This window comes from Talpa occidentalis, unplaced genomic scaffold, assembly GCF_014898055.3.
Source record: "Talpa occidentalis isolate TD23 unplaced genomic scaffold, MPIMG_talOcc4v2.1 talOcc4.3, whole genome shotgun sequence".
NCBI lineage: Eukaryota > Metazoa > Chordata > Mammalia > Eulipotyphla > Talpidae > Talpa > Talpa occidentalis.
This window is the reverse complement of record NW_023603184.1, coordinates 123267337-123289829: the sequence shown is the minus strand read 5'-3', so window position 1 is coordinate 123289829 and position 22493 is coordinate 123267337. Positions and strand designations below refer to the sequence as shown.

The 22493-nt window shown below is 38.2% G+C and overlaps 2 protein-coding genes across 10 annotated transcripts in view; one reads left to right on the top strand and one right to left on the bottom strand.

Annotated features, from left to right (window-relative positions):
• Positions 1 to 706: 706 nt before the first annotated feature.
• On the top strand, positions 707 to 17358 carry KCTD18 (potassium channel tetramerization domain containing 18). Of its 4 annotated transcripts, XM_037523793.2 has the most exons (8): positions 707 to 763; positions 1117 to 1240; positions 3233 to 3466; positions 4902 to 5113; positions 6810 to 7003; positions 8471 to 8565; positions 13973 to 14075; positions 15712 to 17358. In XM_037523793.2, the coding sequence occupies exons 3-8, from the start codon at positions 3307 to 3309 to the stop codon at positions 16175 to 16177; spliced, it is 1230 nt and encodes a 409-aa protein (XP_037379690.1). In that variant the 5' UTR covers positions 707 to 763; positions 1117 to 1240; positions 3233 to 3306; the 3' UTR covers positions 16178 to 17358. The 4 variants fall into 4 exon arrangements, with proteins under 4 accessions (XP_037379690.1, XP_037379691.1, XP_037379689.1 ...); XM_037523794.2 differs by lacking the exon at positions 1117 to 1240; XM_037523792.2 differs by lacking the exon at positions 707 to 763 and having other exon boundaries at positions 898 to 1240.
• A 3399-nt stretch (positions 17359 to 20757) lies between these two features.
• The window catches only part of SPATS2L (spermatogenesis associated serine rich 2 like), a 171755-nt gene continuing 170019 nt past the window's right edge, over positions 20758 to 22493 (bottom strand). For 5 of the 6 annotated variants that reach the window (XM_054699976.1, XM_054699979.1, XM_054699978.1 and 2 more), the window contains one exon: positions 20760 to 21110. In XM_054699976.1, coding sequence (XP_054555951.1) covers positions 20986 to 21110 — 125 coding nt within the window. In that variant the 3' untranslated portion in view covers positions 20760 to 20985. Of the gene's footprint in view, positions 21111 to 22493 lie in introns of all 6 variants that reach the window. The other variant, XM_054699981.1, reaches the window with a different exon arrangement.

Genomic DNA, 22493 nt, shown 5'->3' with positions numbered 1-22493 from the left:
TCATCTTGAAATACTTAGCACAGTCTCTTGAACAAGCTAGGATGCAGCTGGAAACTGAAAGAACTCTTTGGGGATTATTAAAAGGAGATTAAATAGTGCATGCAAAAGATTTAGCAGGATGCCAGGTGTTCATGTGTTCAGTGTCTGCTCCAACTTCAATTTTCCTTATTGTAATGGGAATAAAATATACGCTTGTCACAGACTAAATTAAACAAAAATGTTCTCTGTGAAACAGCTTTGGAGATTGCAAACGCTATCCAAATGGACTTATCTAAACGCAACATATTAATAAACCTTGGTAACGAGCAGCCCAGTTTGGAGGCAAGTGTCCTCACTTGGCGGTAAGAGCCCTCACTTGGCGGTGGGGGCGAAAGACTTAATTCATCCTAACTCTCGCTGCTTACCGACCCTGGACAATTGCAACTTCTATGATTCTTTTCTTTCTTTCTTGTGTTAAAACAGCCTAAGTCTTTCTACCTCCTCTTTTCTACGGAGTATTGAGACCCCAAACTCTAGCGCCCTTCTCCACCCACAACAGAGGCCGAGGGGCGGGGCCAGCCGAAAGGCGGGGCGGGGAGGGGCGTGTCGGGGGCGGGGCCTCTTTCGCTCGCGTCTTCTCCGGTCGCCAGTTCCGGGTCTGGCCGCGCGGGGGCGCCGGTGGGGCGGCGCTGTCCCGCGAGTTGCCGAGCAGCGGTGGAGGCGCTCACTTCCGCGTCGGCCCCGCGGCGTCCGGCGGCTGCGCCGATTGCCCGGCGGGCTGCAGGTCAGTCGGGGAGGCTGCCTACACGGCCCGGCCCTGCGGAGGAAAGGGGCGCCGGGTGGGCCTCGCGGGCCCGGGAGGCGGCGGGGCGCCCCGAAGAAGGGCCCGGGCTGCGCTGATAACTCGGGCGTCCGGGACTGCAGGCTTGGGCTCCGGGCTGATTTGGGGTCCCTGGGCCGCGGGGTTCCCGCTCCTCCCCTTTTGTCCCTCTTCCGGGAGAAGTGGATCCTTAAGGGCGTTTCTCACGGTGGGATCCGCAGCGGACTCGGACCCTTCCTCAGACTTTTTGAACCGAACTCTCTGCCGTGGCCTGGGGATCTGCATTTCATCCGTCGCCCCACATTGTTTTGATGCAGGTGGTCACAGGGCCGCACTGTGAGGCATTTACGAACAGGGAGCCTAACTGGGTGCATTTGAGAATGGGGCCCGCCGACCTGCCTTGAAAAGGTGATCGTCCTCTGTCAGGAGACACCGACTCAGGTGGGGTGTCTCTTAAGTCCTTGCACTCAGGGCGCTGCTGTGCTCCTCTTGCCGCCCAAAGGAGTCTTCAGACAGGCGCTGAGTGAATGAAGTGCACTGATCAGGGGCCTTAGGGGTGAAACAGTGCTGCTGACAGAGGCAGTGTGGCCTACAGCAGGGAGAATTTGGGATTCGTCGTGCTGACCAGGATTGGGGCTGACTCTGCACACTTCATTCTTTCCCCACTGTCCTCATCCATCAAAAGGGACAGTAATTACTACCCAATAGGGCTCGTGTGGAAATTAGGTCCTGTCAAGTGTCTCCTGTAGTTACTGGTACATAGTAAGCATTCAGTTAACAGGTATTACTGAGAGCCACATAGCCCTGACTTTCTTGGATTTGTAGTTCTTAACATTGGGGATTCAATCAATGAGGCAAATGTGGACAGAGGTACAAAATATATTTGTAAAGCTGTGCAAGGATTCTAACTAGGGGCTGAGGGCATTTGGGAAAATCCTGCAAATAATGAAATTTTCCCACCACCCCCCACGTTTGAAGAACAGGTAGGATTCCACAGAACCAGAAATTCCAGTGGTTTTTGAAAGCTGGACCATTTTGAAAGCTGGACCAATGATCTCCTTCTGCTGAGCACCTTTGGTACCTGTGATCTTTCTCAGACTCTCTAATGGTCTCATTATTCCATAACCCTGGAGACTGGCCAAATTGAAGCACCTGCAAATGTATTCAGTTGATTGCATAGTCAAAAGTGAATTGCCAGGGCCTCCCTGGTGGCACAAGGGGTTAAGATACAGCCTTTGAAGCTCTCCGCAGCCACTGCAGCATGAGTTCGATCCCTGGCCAGGGAGCTACCCACATGGCGCAGCAGACCTCTCTTGACTCACTGCTGCTCCCCTCAGCAGTGTGTTTCAGTCAGTCTGCCTATTCTGTTCCCCACTCTGTCTCTGGTGGATCCTCTCACTGCCAGCACCTCTGGCCTGTATCCCCATTCTTGTATGCATAAATAAGTAGATCTTTAAAAAAAAAAAAAAGTGAATTGCCAAGGCTGTAGTTGAGCCTCTTAGCAGCCATTTTAGGCTTGCTATGAAATGTACAGATACAGTGGATCTCAAAATTGGGAGTAAACTGTTTGAGGTTCCATATAAATACCGTAAGTCATCTGTGGTCTATCCATCTCCAGAATGTGTTAAATCAAATCTTCAAACTTCCCCTAAAACTTTAGCCATTTTAGAGTGAAAAAAACAGGTGATTTAGAGATGCTTTTTTTTGTTTTTCTGAACAGTCTACTAGTATACATAGAATTCTGAACTCAGTAAATAAAATATATTACTTAGTTACCTAGCTTAAGAATTATAGTTTCCATTACAAAAATCTTGAATTATTTAAATCTCCAGGGCTAATATCAAGTCCATATATATATATGGTAAATTTATATCACGATGGATAATATTTATCATTTATTGAGTATTTAATCTGAGACAGAGATTTGTTTTACATGTTTTTTTGTTTGTTTGTCAGTTGTTCCTCTGATAGTTTTTTTGAGACAGGCATAGTTGCTACTTATGTTTTATAGATGTGGAAACAAGCAGAGGAAGATAAATATTTGCCCACAGTCCCACAGTTAGTAAGTGGAAGGGCAGTCTCCACAGCTCTCTCCAACTTAATGTAGTTTAAAAAGCTATGTGATATCAAAGATCACAGGCACATCTCATGTATGCTTTTTGTGTGACAGACTGTGTATTGTCTTGTTTAATTCTTTACACAATCACTTCAACAGCTATAATTTGTTTGGTAATAGTTATTATCATTTACAAATCCTGTGAGCCAAAGTTTTCCAGCTGCTTAGCATATCTCAAACTTTTTTCATAATATGTAAAATCTTTCATCAAAATTGCCAATGCCATGGAATTTATTTTAAATCACATTAAAGTATATTTATTATCTATTCAGTGCATTGTTGGGAATGTCAGTGGTGACTGTCTTTTGTTTTTACAGAGGGGACAGGACCACCATTGTTTTGCAGTTTCTGAAAGTGTTTTGAGGTAAAAATTCAGGTGTCAGTGGGAGCAATGGACGGTCCCAAGACAGAAGAAGAGGTGTTAGATGTTCTGCGACTGAACGTGGGTGGCTGTCATTATACAGCCAGACGTGAGTCCTTGTGCCGCTTTAAGGACTCAATGCTGGCATCCATGTTCAGTGGTCGTTTTCCTCTAAAAACAGATGAATCAGGTAAATAAAGTCTGTAAGCATGATCATGAATATTCATTAAAATAGGAGTCTCCTTTAAATTCTCTTTGAGTTTCCTAATTGCAGCTGAATGTATTACATTAGTGTGTTAATTACTGAGATCGTTAGAATTATATGGAGATTCATTCAGTACATGGAGAAATTAAATACCAGTTTCTGGAATCTGATGCCGTTGCACGAAGTTGACAAAAATGAGAGCGCAAAGGCCAATCATGATATAATTAGGGGATTAATTTTATTTTGAAAGTTATATTCATACAACTTCATGGGTAAAAGTATTGAGGTTGAATAAATATTTCAAATTCTGTCTTTTTCAAATGAAAAAAAAAGTCTTTCTCTGGACAAAGCATCTCCCCTTGTAGCTGACAGGGTGGTCACTGTCAGTGTAGAATTAGTGATCAAATAGCCACCTCATCTAGCTGGGTAGCCCTGTGTGGGTTGATATGTGTGCCTGAGAAAAATGTCAGAAATGTTAGTGCAGCGATACCATTAGTCACCCACTGGCAAAGGAATGACAATTGGTTTTTCAGAAAAAACAAACATAGGGTAGGGTTCCAAGTTTGCTCTCTCTTCTTAAGTGCTCTGGAGATGACTTTAATTCAGTAATGCAAGTGTGACTTTTTGCATGTCTTAAGGGTATTGGAACTCATAGAGAGGGATTGAGGAGTTTTGAGTGTAAAGGGCTGCTAGTAATGTTGGGTCTTGACAGATTGCTTTGCCAGCTGAATGGAAAACACCAATTGGCTGGTGCCCAGAGCTTGGTGTTCATCTGGGCAGAAAGGTTTCTGGAGAAAAGATGGTATGCAGGGATTGAATTTTTTTTTCCTCAGTCCCCGAGTTTTATTTTTTTAATTCCTTCTTTTTAAAACTAATCATAGAAGGAATTCTGCTAAATTGTCTAATAAAAGTCATGTTTCATAAGTGATACCACATAGCAATTCTTTTTTAAAGTTTAGGATCTCATTGTACAAAGGAACTAACCTAGTAAGTCCAAACATATGGCATTCCTAGAGCTAGGAACCCTGGGACAAATGCTGGACGTAGTAACCTCACATGCCCTAATTAAGGAGGACTCCATGCTTCTTTCCTGGCCTAGCTGGGCTGAGGCTAGGGCCAAGCTTCCCTTTCTAGCAGCAGTGTAAGATAGCCATGGCTTTTGTAGTGACTGTAGTGGCAATATGGTCATTGCCTCCAAAATTCCAGATGGTGCTCAGAATATCTTTTCATACATGGTTGGTGAGAATACAGAGTCTGGTAACCAATTTGACTACACCTATTTTGAACACTTGATGTTTTCTTGTAGGAAAGGAACATATCTAATTGTATGAGCCTTCAGTCTGATTTTAGTTTGACACATTGAAATTTTATTGATGGCCATATATATCTGTGCATTCATTTTGAATTTAATGTTTTTTAGGGGCTTGTGTTATTGACCGTGATGGCCATCTGTTTAAATACCTTTTGGATTATCTTCATGGAGAAGTTCACATTCCCACAGATGAGCAGACTCGGGTTGCTCTGCAGGAAGAGGCTGATTACTTTGGCATCCCTTATCCCTACAGCCTGTCTGACCACTTGGCCAATGAAATGGAGACATATTCTTTAAGGTCAAATATAGAACTTAAAAAGGTCTTGGCATTTTCTTAAGTTTTAAAATATACATGTATGCATACACACACACACACTTATTATGCACAAAGTAATGTGTGTTATTTTGCTTAGTCTGTGTTGTCATGAAATCCAACATGAGAGACTTTCTATTTTTGAAGACACATTTCTTAATTACTACGTATTTGTTTAAGGCCAATGTTCTATTCTAGGAAAATGTGTTACGTTGACAGTCAATGGTGTGTGGAGTTTTTTTTTTTTTTTTAAAGATTTATTTATTTATTTATACAGGCACTGGGTACAGTCAGAAGCGTGGGAGGGTGAGAGAATTCACCAGAGCCAGAGCGGGGAGCAGAACAGGCAGACTCACGAAGTACACTGCTGAGGGGAGCAGCTGGTGTGGCAGGAGAGGTCTGCGCGCCATGTGGAACCCTTGCCGGCAGCCGGGGATCGAACTAGCGCTGCAGAGGCTGCAGGCAGCTTCGTAGCCCAGCGCTCAGATGCTGCGCCACTGGGGAGGCCCAGTGTATGGAGTTTTTATTCCTCACTGAAGATGACACTTTCTGATGGATTTTTTTTTATAGAACTATTCCACTCTTGAAATTCTTTTTAAATTAAGAGCAGTACTGTAGCATGTGATGCACCTATTTAAATCATATTTTAAAGATCTTTATGATTTGTGGCATATAGAGCACTATACTAGGGATTGGGGGCACGAAGAAATGCGACATACACTTCTTGCCCTTTTATAAATAGCTTATAAATCGTTGGGGATTCTCAGATGTTCAAGTAAAATTAAAAGCAATGCAAGAGTCAGATAGCAATAATAAGTAAAGATGCACAATACCTCAGGGCCATATTTTCTTCCACTGAGTCAGTAAATAGTTAACATCTCCTTTGTGTCAGGAACTATTATACTTGGGGGATAGCAGTGAGCAGACAGACAAAAGTATGTGTTATAGGGATAAGGCATTTCTCCCAGAGAAGGCCCCTGCCCCTCCCTCCTGCTTTTTCCCATAGCACCTCGTAGGCTCACCTGTAGCATTTGTAACCCTGTGTACTGATGACTTATGTAATGTCTGTCTTCTGCATTCACTGTAAACTATAGAAGGGCTCTTGTTCACCATCATATCTCTGGGGCCTTAGATAGTGGTCAGCACATAGTAGGCACTCAGTATTCAAGTGAAATAATGAATGGGTGGTTAAATGCCAAATGAGTTCAGAGTGTATATATTGAGCTCATATCTTCGCATTTTCCGTGTAAAAGAGCAAGTTAATCTGATCAATCCATTATTGGATATGGAGTTAAAAGTTAACTGCAACCACTGGAGTATTCAGTAGAAGGTGAAAGGAAGAGTGAGTCAAATGGGAAATTTTCGGAAAATAAAGGGGGAAAATGCCTGACTTTTCTTTATTACATGCAAATTTTGAAATGAAATGTTATTTCCATGTGAAGAATGATTCTCTAGATATTTCATATAGATAAATTTGGGTGGTGTTTTGGGTGTTGCTTTGGGAGGGTGATTGCCCTCCCACAATAAATTCAATAAATGCTTGATTGATTTTTAAAGGCATAATGACTATTATTAAGTTTATAATCATTTTATTTCCCTTATGACCAACTGAAAGTGCAGCTTTACATGAATGTAATAGAGTAAATTCATTTTACTTTACTCCAGAATTAAATTCAAATTCTGTATATATATTTTTGCTTCAGGCTTTAACAGACTTCTGTGATTCGTATGGTTTAGTTTGCAATAAACCAACAGTTTGGGTTCTCCACTATCTTAACACATCTGGTGCAAGCTGTGAGAGTAGAATTATTGGTGTATATGCTACAAAATCTGATGGAACAGATGCTATCGATAAGCAGCTGGGAGGAAGAATTCACAGTAAAAGCATTTTTAAAAGGTATGTCCATATTTAAATACGAAAAGGAACACAAATAAAGTCTTGGTCTCTTCTCAGAGGTGTTGTTCAATGAATTATATTCTTGACTGGAAAATACCATCAATGTCTGTCAGCTTATCAATGTGAGCCCTTCCAGCAATGGAGATTATAATTAAGACCATTATAATACATATAAGATACAGGATATTTTCTTGGCCTAATACAGTGGTTCTCAACTGGGAGTGGGCTTCAGAATCCCCTGAGAGGGCTTATTGAAAAAGAAAAAGAAAGAAAAGCCCAGTCACATGCTTGGGTTTCTCCCCTCCACCACGGTCTAGAGCTGAGGCACTGATCTAGAAGTCAGCAGACCTGCTGAGGTACTCAGGACCAGCTAGTATGTTGGTGTCCTATTTTGAGAAAGCATGAAAAACTTCCATGGTCCCTCTTAGCTTTAAAATGCTTTAAAATGCTTTAACTCAAATATGTTAAGTTCCTAACGGTTATTCTCTTAGTATTTTCCCTATAATCTTACTTACATTAATTAATTGACTTAGCAAATTTTTTTAATTCCCTGGGAAATTGGATTGGGTCACATATTGTTATGGCTATTACCCAGAGAAATCAGGCGGCACTCAGAGAGGTGGAGAGAGAGATTTAATTGTCACAGCGGTGGGCTCAGTGGGATAGCTCCCCAAAAGTCTGAGCCCCAAAGAGCAGAAATGGCAGGACTTTATATAGGTTGTTTGAAGAAGCTTGTCACCCCATCCATCATTTACTCTCTTTATTGTTTGGAATGGGGGGGTCAAGGTAGCTGCGGCTACTACTGTGTTCAAGAAGCACACCCAGCAACTTTCCACCCCAGCAAGCCGCAGAATCCAAGCAGCAGACTCCAAGCATAGACTGAGCAACTTCTGGCTTCAATATAAGTGGCTAATGCATGACCATATAAGCTGGCCTTTTAGATGATTAAATATATCATCAGTTTCTGAATTCTTCATAGGTAAATATACACCTATGTAAGTGCCTGATGCAGTCCGAGGAAAGTTTTAGTCAAAGTTTGAATTTTCTAGCTTTATTAGGGTTTGGTGATTTCATAGAAAACTTTGTTGATTTGTTTGCATGGTCTGTGTATGAAGGAATTAGTAAATACTTTATTACAGGAAAATGAGATCAGATGGAGATAGTTCGGTAGATGAGTATAGTATATTTTTAGTATACTAATAATAGCGTATAAGTAATATAGCATAGATTATAAGTAATATATATGTTTATATGTATGTACATACATGTACACACATGTATGCTTCGGGGTCACAGAAGAACACTTACTGCTTTTATATATTTTTTGTTAATTAACAAGCATTTATGTCTGTTAGCTGTGTATGTTTGTATATATTCCTAGGTAATATGTTTTTATTATTTTATTATATGTTTTTATTATATTAATACCTAGGTAATATATTTTCATTACTTTTTGCATATTTTTAGAGAGGCTGGAAATAATGTTCAGTACATTTGGAGCTATTATTCAGTAGCAGAATTGAAGGAAATGATGGATGCCTTTGATGCCTGGGAGGGAAAAGGTATAGTACAATTCTTTTATTTCATGGCAGCAGGTAGATTTTTCCTTAATAAGACAAAGTATGCTCAAATACTGCATTTCTTTTTCTGAAGCAGTAATTTTGTGCGTGTTAAGGAATTTGTCACCTCATGCTAACATTGAGACAGTTTACTTAAAGATCTTTAACCCCATGAATTGTTAGATATTAGTAATAGTTTATAATTCAGAAACCTGAACTATGCTTCTGTTAGTTATGCTTATTAGTTAAATTTGATGTGAATTTATTTAGCACCCAGTATGTACTTAATATTGTCGTAGGGAGTATACTTCTAAATTAAGCATAAAATGCATAATCAAAAAGAGAAAGAGAGAGAGAAATAAAAAATAATGCTGGGAAAGATGTCTACAGAACCCTTACAAAACAAAGTCATTTTTAAGTGCATACTTTGAAATCTGATCATTTTTACCTAACTGCTTACGTGAGAGTGGGCTATATTAATGCTGTTAATATCCAGTGTGTCAAATAGTTTGTCAATATCTCTTAGTCCTGAAACAAATCTGTATGCTATTTACCATTTTATTGATAAGGAAACTGAGTCTCAGAGCCACCATGCCACTCGCTTAAGGATCAGAGAGGTTTAATGGTTCTGTGTTTAAATATTTTTTGTCATAATTAACGAGCTTGCGTTGATTGTCTATTGAGTGCAGGCACTATGATAAGTACTAGAATTGAGGCTGAAGATAAATAAGATATGTCTTAGTCCTCAAAAAACCTTAAAAGCTGGTAGAGACAGACGTTGCGAGTCCCATAGGACAGAATAAAAGGAGAGAAGAGACTTAACAACTCTACATTGGCTGTTCCTCCTCAGGCGGGGTGTTAACACCAACCTGTCTTCCTTTTCTCAACTTTACCCCCTTCAGTATTTCTCCCTTTTCTTTTCATACCCCTCAAAAGATGACAGGATAAAACGTAATGAAAGATGTGCTATTCTTTTTAAGCTTATTATTTTGGATTTAACTAACTTTGAGACTTAGGCTAAAGTTGAGTAATAAACCCCATGTTATTTCTCCATGTCTCTTTTGGCCCATAGCCTGGCAGGCTGCCAAGGAGGCTTCTGGCCGGACTGGCTGGGTTGCTTTTCCACTGACTCAGGAAGCCAGAGTGGAGAGCTGGGATTACCAGCTTTTACAGAACTTGCAACTGATTTTATCTTTTTTTTTTTTTGAGAAAGTATATATATGGAACATCATTGTTACTTAGCGAATTTCTAGAAGGCCTGTGGAAAGATATAACATTAGAAACAGATGTAAGAGAAGGTGCTATTGGAAGGAAAATAGTCAGTGCTATTTATGGACAATAGTCTTCTTAGGAAACCCCAAGTATCAACTCATAGTATTTTAAATGATGGATTTAGTAGACTAAATTAGCTGGATACAATATTAACAGTTTACTTAAGATAAATTGTTTAGAAATTATAGGCAGAAATCCAGCCACAACAGTGATAAACAAAATATAAAATAAACAGGGGGCCTCCCCGGTGGCGCAGCGGTTGAGCGCTGGGCTGCGAAGCTGGCCGCAGCCTCTACAGTGCCGGTTCGATCCCTGGACACTGGCGAGGGTCCCACATGATGCGCAGACCTCTCCTGCCGAGCCCGCTCCTCCCCTCAGCAGTGTACTTCGTTCCTTCTGCCTGTTCTGCTCCCTGCTCTGGCTCTGGTGGATTCTCACCCTCCCGCTCTTCTGACTGTACCCAGTGCTTGTATAAATAAATAAATAAATCTTTAATAAATAAATAAATAAATAAAATAAACAGGACTTACCCTACTAAGAAATTCTTGGGTCTTTTATGACGAAAACTGCTAGGATGTATTTATCCATTAAAAAATAAAAGAAGACATAAAGAATATGGTGAGACATAACATGATCCTGAATGGGAAATCTGAATATTATAGACATCCGTTCTCAGGTTAATTCATAGGTTCAACACATTTCTTACCAAAATATCAGTAGAACTCTGTGGGAATCTTAAAATGATTCTAAAATTCCTTTGAAAGAATAAATAGATAAAATGGCCAAGAACATTTGGGGAAGTAGAAGTCAGACTACTTGTCATCCCAGCAAACATAGTGTAACTGGATTTGATTGTAAAACATTCTGCATAGATCTACAATGACAAAAACCAGGGTTTCTGTTAAAAGAATAGGTTCACAGAAGAGGAAATCCCCATAAAGTTATACAGATAAAAATACTATGGCATAAGAAAATTTTAAATAGCAGTGAAGAAAGGATAGATTATTTAATGTGTGAGAAATATGCTTAGAGAAAAGCAGAATTTTAACCTCACATCATTTATCAAAATAATTCCTGGTAGATTTTTGAATGAAAAATACTATAATAAACCAAGTGTAAATTGAAGCAAGTAATTTATTTGTTAGTAGGAAAAGAAATAAAGAGCTTTAAGAAATCACAAAGATTGGGCCTCCCCGGTGGCGCAGCGGTTGAGCGCCGGGTTGCGAAGATGCCCGCGGCCTCTGCGGCGCCGGTTCGATCCCTGGCTGCTCCCCGGCCACCGGAGGAGCAGACCTCTCCTGCCGCCCGCTGCTCCCCTCAGCAGTGTACTTCGGTCCTTCTGCCTGCTCTGCTCCCCGCTCTGGCTCTGGTGAATTCTCTCACCCTCCCGCGCTTCTGACTGTACCCAGTGCATGTATAAACAAAACAAACAAACAAATAAATAAATAAATAAATAAAAGCCTCTATAAAAAAATATATATATATAAAAAAAATCACAAAGATTAATAAACTTGATTACACATTATTGAAAATCTTAAGGACTTTGAAATATGAAATTAAAAGACTACTAAAGAACTAGAATAATAATGTTGCATTAGCTGGAAAAAGGATATCCTTAAGAGAGAGAAGGTTTATTTCAAATGATTAGAGAATCAACTCAATCCCTCCAATAAATAAATGTGTAGGATTCATGACCATAAAATTCCCAGAAAAGAAATAAGAGTGTGTCAGGAGATTCAAACTCATTTACTCATGAAAATACATTAAGTTAGAACTTATTTTTATATACCAGATTAGGAAAGATTGCTCACACATTTTTGGCAGGAGTAAAAATTAATATTACTTCTTTGTAAAATAATTTATATCAAAATTGTTTATATTCGTTGATCTAGTAATTCTACTTCTGGCATCCACCTTAAGGACATAATCAAAAGCAGACAATGACTTATGAACAGAATAGTTCAATTACGCATTATTTAAAACAGATTTAAAAAACAATTTAAATGTCTATAATAGAGTTAAATATATTTTTGGCAGATCCATGGGATAATATAGCTATTAAAATTATTTTGAATAACTTTTGGCATAGATAAGTGCCCATGATAAAATAGGAAGTGATCAAAAGCAGGAAATGTAAAATATTTTTAATTATTTAATTTTTAATAATTTTTAATAATAAACAATAATTTTTAATAATAAATACTAATTTTTAATAATAAATAATAATTTTAATAAGAAAAATAATTATTTTAATTATCATCTGAGCAGAAAAAAGACCGTAATGAAATACACTGATATGTCATGAACTGTGATTCCCAGTTTTAGGATTAGAAAGTGATTTTGATTTTATATATACTTTTCTATAGCTCCCAAATCTTGTACATTGAGTGTGAATTACTTAATAGGTGGGGGATAAATAGAAGATTTTTAAACAAATAGCAGTAGACTACTACTCAGCAATAAAAGGAAATTGTCATTGACACATAGATCTACATGGATGACTCTTCAATGCATGCTAAAGAAGTCAGACACAGAAGGCCATGTGCTGTATAACCCCATTTATATGCCATTCTGGAAAAAGGCAAAACTAGGGAATGGAAGGGGGTGGCATAGGCTACAAAGGGGGGTGAGGGAGCTTCATGGGGCATAGAAATATTCTACATATGATCATGGTTGTGGGTACACGACTATGTATTTGTCAAAACCCATTGAGCAGTGTCCTTTAACAGGGCGAATTTTATTTTATAAAATTATATTTCAGTAAATCTGACTTTAAAATTTTAATGGTTGAGATATGGGATTATTTTTACAATATCAGTAGGTTTTGGAACTGTATTATCTGGCAGTTCCAGAAAGTTATGGTCTTAAAATAGGGTTCATAGTATTCTTTGAGTATTAGACATATTTATATAATAATTTACATATTTATATAATAATTTACACGCCTGATTTGCTAAGTTACTTGTTATTGCCAGACCTTTAATGATACAAAAGAAGATACCAAGTCCATTTTTGCAACATTATTCTTTAAACCTTTTTTATGTGTCTCTATGTAATTTTTTATGGTTCTTGTTTTAAAAAATTGAGGGAAAATTACATTACATAGAATTTAGACATTTACTACATTTACATTGTTGTATAATCACCGCCACTATCTAATTCTATAATATTTTCATCATCCCAAAGGGAAACGCAGTACCAATTAAGCAGTTACTCTCCCTCCCCTTACCCCCTCAGCCCCTTGCAGTTACCAACCTGCTTTCTATCTCAATATATTATGTATTTGCCTTTTCTAGATATTTCATATAATTGAAATCATACAATACATGACTGTGACCATCTTCTTTCTCTTAGCATAATGTTTTCAGGTTCATAAAAATATATTTTTTTCACATTCAATCAGAAACACCAGATTTTAAGATTAAAATGAATCTAGCTGGAATCTTGGCCTACCATATTAATTCAGATTACTCTTGTTTGAAAAGATTTTTACAGAAGAGTGGTATCTCAAATTCATATTGTGGTTGCTTCTTATAGAGTAGATCACAAAATTTACCTGATTTCATGGTTACAGCAATTCAGGCAGGTCGTTCCACTCCTATAAATTATAATAAAGGTACCTGACATCTCTTGAGTGCTAGTCTCTGCCAGGCCCTAATGTTCTAAACATTTTACATTTGTTTACACATTTAGTCAGCACAATGATCCTATGAGGTATGTGCTATTATTGTCACATGTCACAAATGAAAAATTGAGGAAAGGAAAAGTTCAGTAACTTTCCCAAGATCACGTGGTTTGTGAATAACAGAAGTGGGATTCAGACCCAAGCAGTCTTGGCTCTAGAGCCTGTTCTCATACTGCCCAGGGCCTGTTTATGGCCTGCTGAGTTTTCTCAGGGAATCAGTGACAGGGCGTGGGCTTGCAGCCAGCTTTTTGTAGCCTCAGGTCATGAGTTGTCCCACTGCTATCCAGGCTCTTTGTGGGGGCATTTCCTGTTCTTGGGTGTCCCTCTGTTAGTCACATGGAAGGCACGAGCCTCAGACTCTTTCTGGCTGGTCTGTATGAAATGTTGCTGAACATTTTGCAGAAGACAGTGCAACTGTTTTTTTTGTTTGTTTGTTTGTTTTTTATCTTGTAGGTGTTAGCTACTGGCGGGTGCCTCATGAGCTGATAGAATGTTGGACTCTGGAAGAAAGGCCTTTGCTTGGAAGCATGCGTCATATGGCTCCAATTCGAAAGAGGTTATCTGTATTCAGTTTGTTATTTGTTGTTTTAATCTGTGACCTATATTTTTGCTGCCTTTTTGAAGGGAAAATGATGATTCTTGCCCTTACTAAACTTATTAACTACCCCGGTGAATATTCTACCTTAACATCAAAACATAAGTTTCAATAAATGCTGAGTTAACCTAAACTATGTGAAAATGCAAATAATTCTCTAAAACTGAGTGTATGGTATGTTCTTTTTGGGAGAGTGAGTTTAAAAATACCACTGGACACAGTGGGAATGCTGTGGTAAGCAATTTTTTCTTACAAAAGTGAAATCCCAGACTTTTGTGGCAATTGTAAAAATATGAGTTAATTAGATTTAATAGTTGAAATCTGCCGTGACTTATCCCGAATTCCCTTTTCCTTGTTGCTACAAATAGCATTATCTATTTAATGTTATTTTCTTGTATCCCATGAAATTATTAATATTAAACTTACTCTACATCTATGCCTTTCATTGTGCATAAAATACATTTAATATTGTATTTCTTTTTTAGTGTCTGGATACTATTTGTGGCTTTCAGATATTGTGATTTCTTAATCACCTGTTCTAGAATATGGATCAATGTCCCTGTGGAATTTCTTACTTTCTTACTTTTGCCCTCTGAATCTTGCACAAAAATTCAGAGAAATTTATCAAGCAGTTAATTATCTCTTATTAAAACAGTTTTTTTCTTCTTACTTTATTGTCACCATTTATTTTTCCTTTTGATCCTAAAGTTAGCAAATATAATTTAGGTTTAGAGTAATGGTTCTCAGCTGGGAATAATTTCCCCCAAGGGAATATTGGTAATGTTTGGAGACATTTTTGGTTGTCACATTCATGGTGGAGGATACTACTGGGTAGTGGCCAGGGATGCTGCTAGCCATCTTGAATGCACAGAGCAACCCCACAAAGAATTATCCAACCCCAAATGGCAATAGTGCCAATGTCAGGAAACGTTGGTCTAGGTCTAATAAAAGATAAGAACTGAAAAACACAGCAAGCAGTAATGGTTTAATGGAGACTTCTTTGTTAGTTGTCTTTCCTCACAGAATTTTTTAGGCATCATTTTTGATGCATCAACAATAACTTGGAGCACTTGTGAGATCCCCATGAATCATGTGACTAACCTTAGAAAATTAGTTCTGTCCAGTAGTTTTAGGGTTGAATGTACTAGATATATTCTTTACTACATATGGCAATTTTCAAATCACATGCTATTATCATGTTCCTGTTTCCAAGCATCAGAATTCACTGTTTTTATTTGTATTTTTCACTTTTCTTAGTGAATCTACCTAAGGGTCCTCATTCTTGTTTATCTGTTCAAAGAACCAACTCTTGATTCCATTGACCTTTTGAGCTATCTTTTTGTTTTCTATTTCATTTATTTCCACTCTATTTTTTATTATTTTCTCTTCTTTTTTGGTTTTGTTTATTCTTTTTCTAGTTCTTCCAGGTAAAGTTAGATTGTTTATTTGAGCTTTTTCTTGTTTATTGATATGGCCCTGTATTGCTAAGTACTCCCTTCTTAAAACCTTTTAGTTCACTCTGACGGTAAAGTTTGGTCAGTTTTCAGTAGTTACTGAACCTGTAAATGCTGACTGTGACATACTTTTGTATTTACAGGCGACTGATAGCATTCAATGAAGAGGAAGAAGAAAGTATGAACTCTAAGACTGGTCCTAAACCAGTCAGGTTTTTGGGACCTTCTACCAGCACCCAAATTAAAGTCAAGAACTCAGCTTCAGTCAGGGTGCCTCCAGTCAGTGCCCTCCAGGCCAGTTCGCGGGCCGCAAACCCATCTCCAGGTGCCAAGGAAGCTCTGAAAGCCCAGTCCCTTGTGGGCCCAGGTATACCTGGCCGTGGCAGTGCTGAAAATGGAGCTACATTCCCACCTCCAGCTAAGGTTCTGCTCTCTGAAAAGAAGGCCACCTCTCACCGGGTGATAAAGCTGAAACGAACTCCACTGTGCGCTGCTGGGCCTTCCCCTTCTGCCTGCACAGCCACCAGTTCCACAGGAGCCCCAGAATCACCTCTAGATGCCACCGGTGCCTTGAACCAGACTGAAAATGGGCAGGGCCAGACTGATTGACAGTAACCGGACTCCAGACTTCAGTTTGCCTCCCAGTGCCTCCAGATGTTCCATGCGTTAAGCAGCACTGATGCATTGATGCATTTGAGGTGAAAACTTATGTTTCTAAGTAGGATAATTATGGGAAAAATGAATTGCGTGATGTAGGATGGGAGGAGGGAGACTTTAAAGTGGTTGGGGTTGTATTTACTTCTCATTTTCCCTTACTTTTAAGTGATTATTTGTCTATGGACAGTTTGAATTTCAGGTTTTGAATTTTTAAAAGTGGTTAATTGGCATTACTGCAACAAAGTAGTATTGCAGAATCCTCACTAGAGAAGTCCATTTTGTTGCTGAAAGAATTTATAGGCTCTAGGCACTTTTGTAATATTACTTCCTGCAGCCCAGGCATAGGAGTGAGGTTTGGGCTTACATATTCCTGCGTGAAAGAGAGGGTGAGGTTAGTACTTCCCTGTGCTGTGTCACAGCCATGAGAGGCTTACGAGAAAGTGTAGATCAAGGTGAACGCTCTATAAGTTACTCTTAGTTTCCAAAGGCAACATGAAAAGAAATGATGGGGAGGGGGAAAAAGTCAATAATTTATCACATTTTAACTCTCACATAATTGAAATATTTTCTTTCCTAGATTGGCTTTTCTTACTCTTTTTCCATTAGCAGATTTATTTGGACATCACAAGGAGATTTCTTGGCATAAGAATTATATAATGTTTTAAGTATTTTATTTTAATTTGAAGAGTGAAATTTTGAAAAAAGAGAAGTTAAAAGTTTAACTTTTTGACTAAAGTTAATATTTGTTTGTCAGAAATGACCATTGAAGAGTCTTCTGGTTATATAATCTGATTTTTTATGCATAAAATTTCCATGAAACTTGAATTTAATATTTTTAAACAGAATATTTTGATTAATCCTCTATTTTTTCACAACTATTCAGTTGTGTATGTTTACTCTCACATGTTATGTTTTATAATTGGGTCACATAATTTCTACCATTAGTGAGCTGTATGCCTTCAGTGTGTAAAAATAAGTTCATAAAGCAGGGTACTTTTTACTCAATGCTCATCGTTGTACTTGCGTTGCTTTGAAAGAGTAAAGTAAATATGCTCAACACACTACTTTTTACAAAATAAAATAAAAACTTTTCCATAAAAAGTGACCTTTTCTGTGACTGTAATTATTTTTAAACTTTGGAGCCCGTGAGTAGTTTTTCTGCTTACAAAATTGCTTTCTTGTTCATATCACGTATGAAACAAACCAATTTTTGATAGCTATCCATGTACCCGTAGCCTTTTAAAATAGGTGGTTTATTTAGTTAGAAAAAGTGAATATTTAACTGAAGATTTGTGAATTAAATTCCCTGTGTAGTATATAAAATATTTAGTCACCTTTGAAAAATACTATTATAGCAAATTCAGGCATTCTGAAAGTCATATTAAATAACATAGTAAAGAACATAGTAAATATTGGAGAACTTCCAATCAGGACATTGTATTGCTTCATCTAGGACATCTTGAATTGCTGATGCACACAATATAATTTTATACTAATAAATATAGCACGTGTATTTTAGACATAATAAACATTTAATTGGAAAGGAAACATTATGTTAAAGATTAATCATGAGTGATTCAGTCAACAGTTTAACTCTGTGTAGGGTAGTTTAAGGGGACTCTATCTAGTATGTTTAACCTTTGTAAGAAGAGTTTTCATAATAACCCTTGAAAACTGGCACAACTAAGGTGGGAAGGTCACATGGTCCTTTATGGATATTAGGAGTCAAAAGACAAATATAACGCTCCAATGACTTCAACATTATTTGGGTGTGGTTCCCTGATGGTTAATTTAACGTCAAAACACATTTTTTTCTAATACCAAACTCTTGAAAACAGGGAAGAGTTTTCATGGTAACTCATCATAACCTTTTGCTCTTCCTAGACAAATAATTTTCTGAGTCATTTATAAATATGACTCAGTATCCTTACTTTGGAGAAGTAAGTTTAGGTCTATGCAATTCAAGGGACACAATAGAAACTCTTAGCATATTTAAAAAGTAATTGGGGCCTCCCAGGTGGCCCAGCGGTTGAGCGCTGGGTTGCGAAGCTGCCCGCAGTCTCTGCAGCACCGGTTCGATCCCCGGCTGCTCCCCGGCCACCAGAGGAGGGTCCCACATGGCGCGCAGACCTTTCCTGCCACCCGCTGCTCCCCTCAGCAGTGTACTTTGGTCCTTCTGCCTGTTCTGCTCTCCGCTCTGGCTCAGTGAATTCTCTCATCCTCCCGCACTTCTGACTGTACTCAGTGCTTGTATAAATAAATAAATCAATCTTCTAAAAAATAATAATAATAAAAAGTAATTGACTACCTTTCCAGATAATGTGTGTGTTAAAAACTGGTTTACCCTGATTAAAACTGGTTAGTTCTATTGTAGAAAACTTAAGGCTAGTAATGGGGATCTACTAAAGCATTTATTTGTTTATATTTTTAAATAATAATTTTTTTACAATATTACCTTACATTACAGTTCATAATGTATTTCATGTATTTTATAGCTTCATTGTGTTGAATTTGTTTTTTAGTTTTACACCATAATGAGGTAATTTTTCCCAATTCATAAAGATCAAGAAAATGAAATTAAGCAAAGTAAAGGCTATACAATAACAACACCCCAGAAGTAGTTCACTTTTATGAAGAAAGGCAAGCATTGGAAATAGCATTCAGAATTTGTCTTGCAGCTGTCATTCTGGATGTGCTGTGTACCCCAGAAGCCAGAGCATTACCTCCAACCTCGTTCATGAAAACTGCTTTATGCAGGCGTGTGTTTATGATATTCCTGCTTTTACTACATTTTAATATTATTTTAGGTTTAATGTGTATTTTGGTATGATTTGTTAGATTTTGGGGAGGTGTTGAAATCCTCAAAAAAATACCATGTAACTAATGGTAATTATTTCTTTGCTTTATGTCATTTCATTTTATAAAGCTTTCACAGGTGTGCACTACTTTTTTGGATAGCTGGGAATTCTATTGGATTACATATCCATAAATTTTTGGTCAGTTGAGGCAATTCCTACCCCCAATTACCTTAGAAAATGTATCTGGTAACAATCTTCAGGGGATAAAGAAACAAATGTCCAACCTTGCAGAATTATTCTGTCCAGAAAACAAAGGAAGTGCTTGTGGATGTTCCTTAGTGTGTATTATTAACAATGACTACAATTACTATTAGTAATGACCATAGCGATTATGTAACTTGTCAAGTTGTTTAAAGTAATGGCTGGAACGTGAGCTTCCAGAGAGGTCTCTGGATTCTTTCTGACTAGAGAAAGGAAAAAAGCAGATTGGCCTCCCTTCCATTCCTGCTGCTGTTAAAATTGCTGATGTAATTTCTTTTTCTTTCACAGACTGACTCCTGTTGCCTGCTTTGCAAGTGCTAACATTGAAAAAACTTGATTTCCCATTCTATGATTAAATACAGTATAATCATTATGCAGCTATACCTTGATTTTTAAAGCTAGAATTATCACACAAATATATTTGGCTTTACCCGCGAATTTGTTCTTAGAAAAATTTTTAAGTAGCATTTTTTTTTAGAGATTTATTTATTTATTTAAGTAGCATTTTGAATTGCATGAAGATGTGGTAGTAAATTGTTCTGTAAAAGAAGGATGCCAACATTTATATGAATATGAGATTTCCTTATAAATTGCCTGATACCTGCAATACCTTTGAGTAATTACAATCTACATTTGGTAGGAGGATTGTTAGATACTAACTAATAAGTATGAATTTGATAAAATGAAGGGAAAGAACTTTTAAAGCAAATTAAAAGTTTTTTCAAATGATTTACATATGTGTATTCCTAAGTTAACTAGGAACTTTTTAGTAATGGGAAAGACTATTATTATAAGTTCCCTTAAAAACTATCAATTATCCTAGTTTATGGAGAACAGAGTAGTGACTCTTTTTGCTAAGGGCTACCGCTAGCATGAAGGATTTCAAGCATGTAATACAGCCAAAAAGGGAAGCATCATAAATAGCTAACAGAAAAATAGATTTGGTTTCCAGCTGTTTTCAGAATTTCATATGCATGGAATTTGGTTGGTGGTTTGGCCTCAGAGGGGTCTTTTTCACTTGCAGTCCTTTAAGTCTCATAACACACATGGCTGATATTGTTACAGAAAAGCTAACTTTTCTTTGTTCACATGTGTTGCCTCAGACTGCGCATACACACTTCATCTTTGCTGGCTAGGTGATTCCTGGAGTAGGCTGTGCCTGAGACAAATAGGATTTTACAGTAACTCAGTATTCTGCCCTTCTTGCTTATTTAATGACTTTTCATTTTACAATGTTCCATCTCATACTTTTCATTTCCTTTATTATGTATATATATATATATATATATATATATATATATTTTTACCTGAGAGCCTTCATTACCTTAGTAAGATTTTGCTGTGCTACAGAGCTCTCAGGCTGGGGGCCTAAGGCTTGGAAAGAAATTTGTCTTAAACAGAGGGGTGCCTTATGGAAAGAAAAAAGTAATATATTTCCTAAAGTTGGGAAAAGGCAAACATTACCTTCTAACAAGATTTTTTTAAATTTTGGATATTCTGCTGCAATAGCAGTTCTCTGGAGAAATCATCCCCTGATTTCTTGGGTGGAAAGAACTGGAAACTCAATTTCTAGATAAATGATGAGCCCAAGGACATCAGAATTGCACATTTAGACCCTCACTATGGGGCAGACAGTCTGGATTTGGTAGCCTTGGCTGAACCAACATCCCAGTATTTCAGGAGAGCAAGTCAATGTTTACTTTATCTCTGTTCCCTTTCTCCAAACCCCTTGTACCTGAAGGATTGGCCTTCCCAAGAAGCTTCAAGCCTTCCCAGATGTGTCACATTGGCAGGTGGATTATTTTGAACTAAGGTCAGTGGAGGCCCTGTGGGTTTCAAGAGAAACTATTACCATCCTTTAAAGGCATAGAAGAATGAAGACTCAGAATGGTGCCCAAATTAAAAATTATCTTCAGATTACCTCTTTATCAGAGAAACTTATCTATATGGTGGCAAACATCTAGTTAGTGTGATTTTTGTCACGAGTCCCCTCTCTCCTCAGGTCTCTGTCCCATTCTTTACTCAGGATAAAAACCCTTGGTTTGTTCTGTTTACTCTGGAATTTACAGCCATGCAGATTCTCAATAAGTATGTGATTAAATTTTTTTTTTTTTTATTCCTGAAGAGGTGGGATCCTGTATTTCTGAACCATGCTGTTGTAGACCAATGTTTCCTTAATAAAAAAAATATATATAAACAAAAAATAGAAAATAACCCCCAAATTAGTTCTTTTTCTTCTACTAATCTGTCAGATGTTAATGTATTTTCACCACTAGCTGAGAAGTATCCTCAGGGTCTGAAAATATCCTCTCTACCTCCCCACCCCCAACCCCAGGTATAACAAATTGTCTCCAGACTTTTCCAAATAGCTCCTGGGGGTGGGGATGGCCACAAAATCGATTATCTGAGTTGAGAACCACTGCTTTAGTTGGTGACTTAACTTTAGCAAAATAACTGCTTCTCTGATGGGGGCTATGAATGAGTAAGAGAACATTGGAGCGATCAATCACAGGCAGGAGTGGAGCTCTGGGAATTGAGGGGGAGGATGATACCAAAGAAAGGATGTCTCAGGCCTGCCAATTAACAAAATCTGCCCTATTAACTCCCACTTACATTTCTGGTTTTGGTATAAGATTAGAAACATCTTTGTTTGCTGTTCTGACCAAGCAACCACCTAATAAAAACTAAGATGTTCTCCTCTAAGCCCTTTATATGTTAACTTGTTTACTACATCTAATCTATGATGTAGGTGTACTGTTGTCACCCCATTTTACAGATATCTGGAGAAAGTGCAGAGGGGTTTCGTAAGGTGTTGAGTGGCAAGGACAGGCAAAGGCAGGATTCACACGCAGGCCATCTTACTCGATCCCAGGCCTGTAAGTCCAGAGATAGCTTGTGCTCCATTCCCAGGAAAGGGTCAGGTAGGGCTTGGCATCCTTTGTGTGCTGCAGAGCTAGTATCTTGTTAAATACTCTTGCAGAGCTTTCTCAGGGTATGCCAATTATCAACTCTTTGCCTCTTGTTTCCAAATCTGTTGCCTTGCTTGTAACATGGGACTGGACCCTGTGAGCACTTCTCTTTAGCCAGCTGCATTGTCACATGGGAGATACTGCAGGAGCAAGGGACATTTTCCTGGTTCAAAGTGTGCCCCCGTGTTGTTGCTTGTATGATGCTTGGTCAGGGAGAGAGAGCGCCGGAGGTTCTCACTC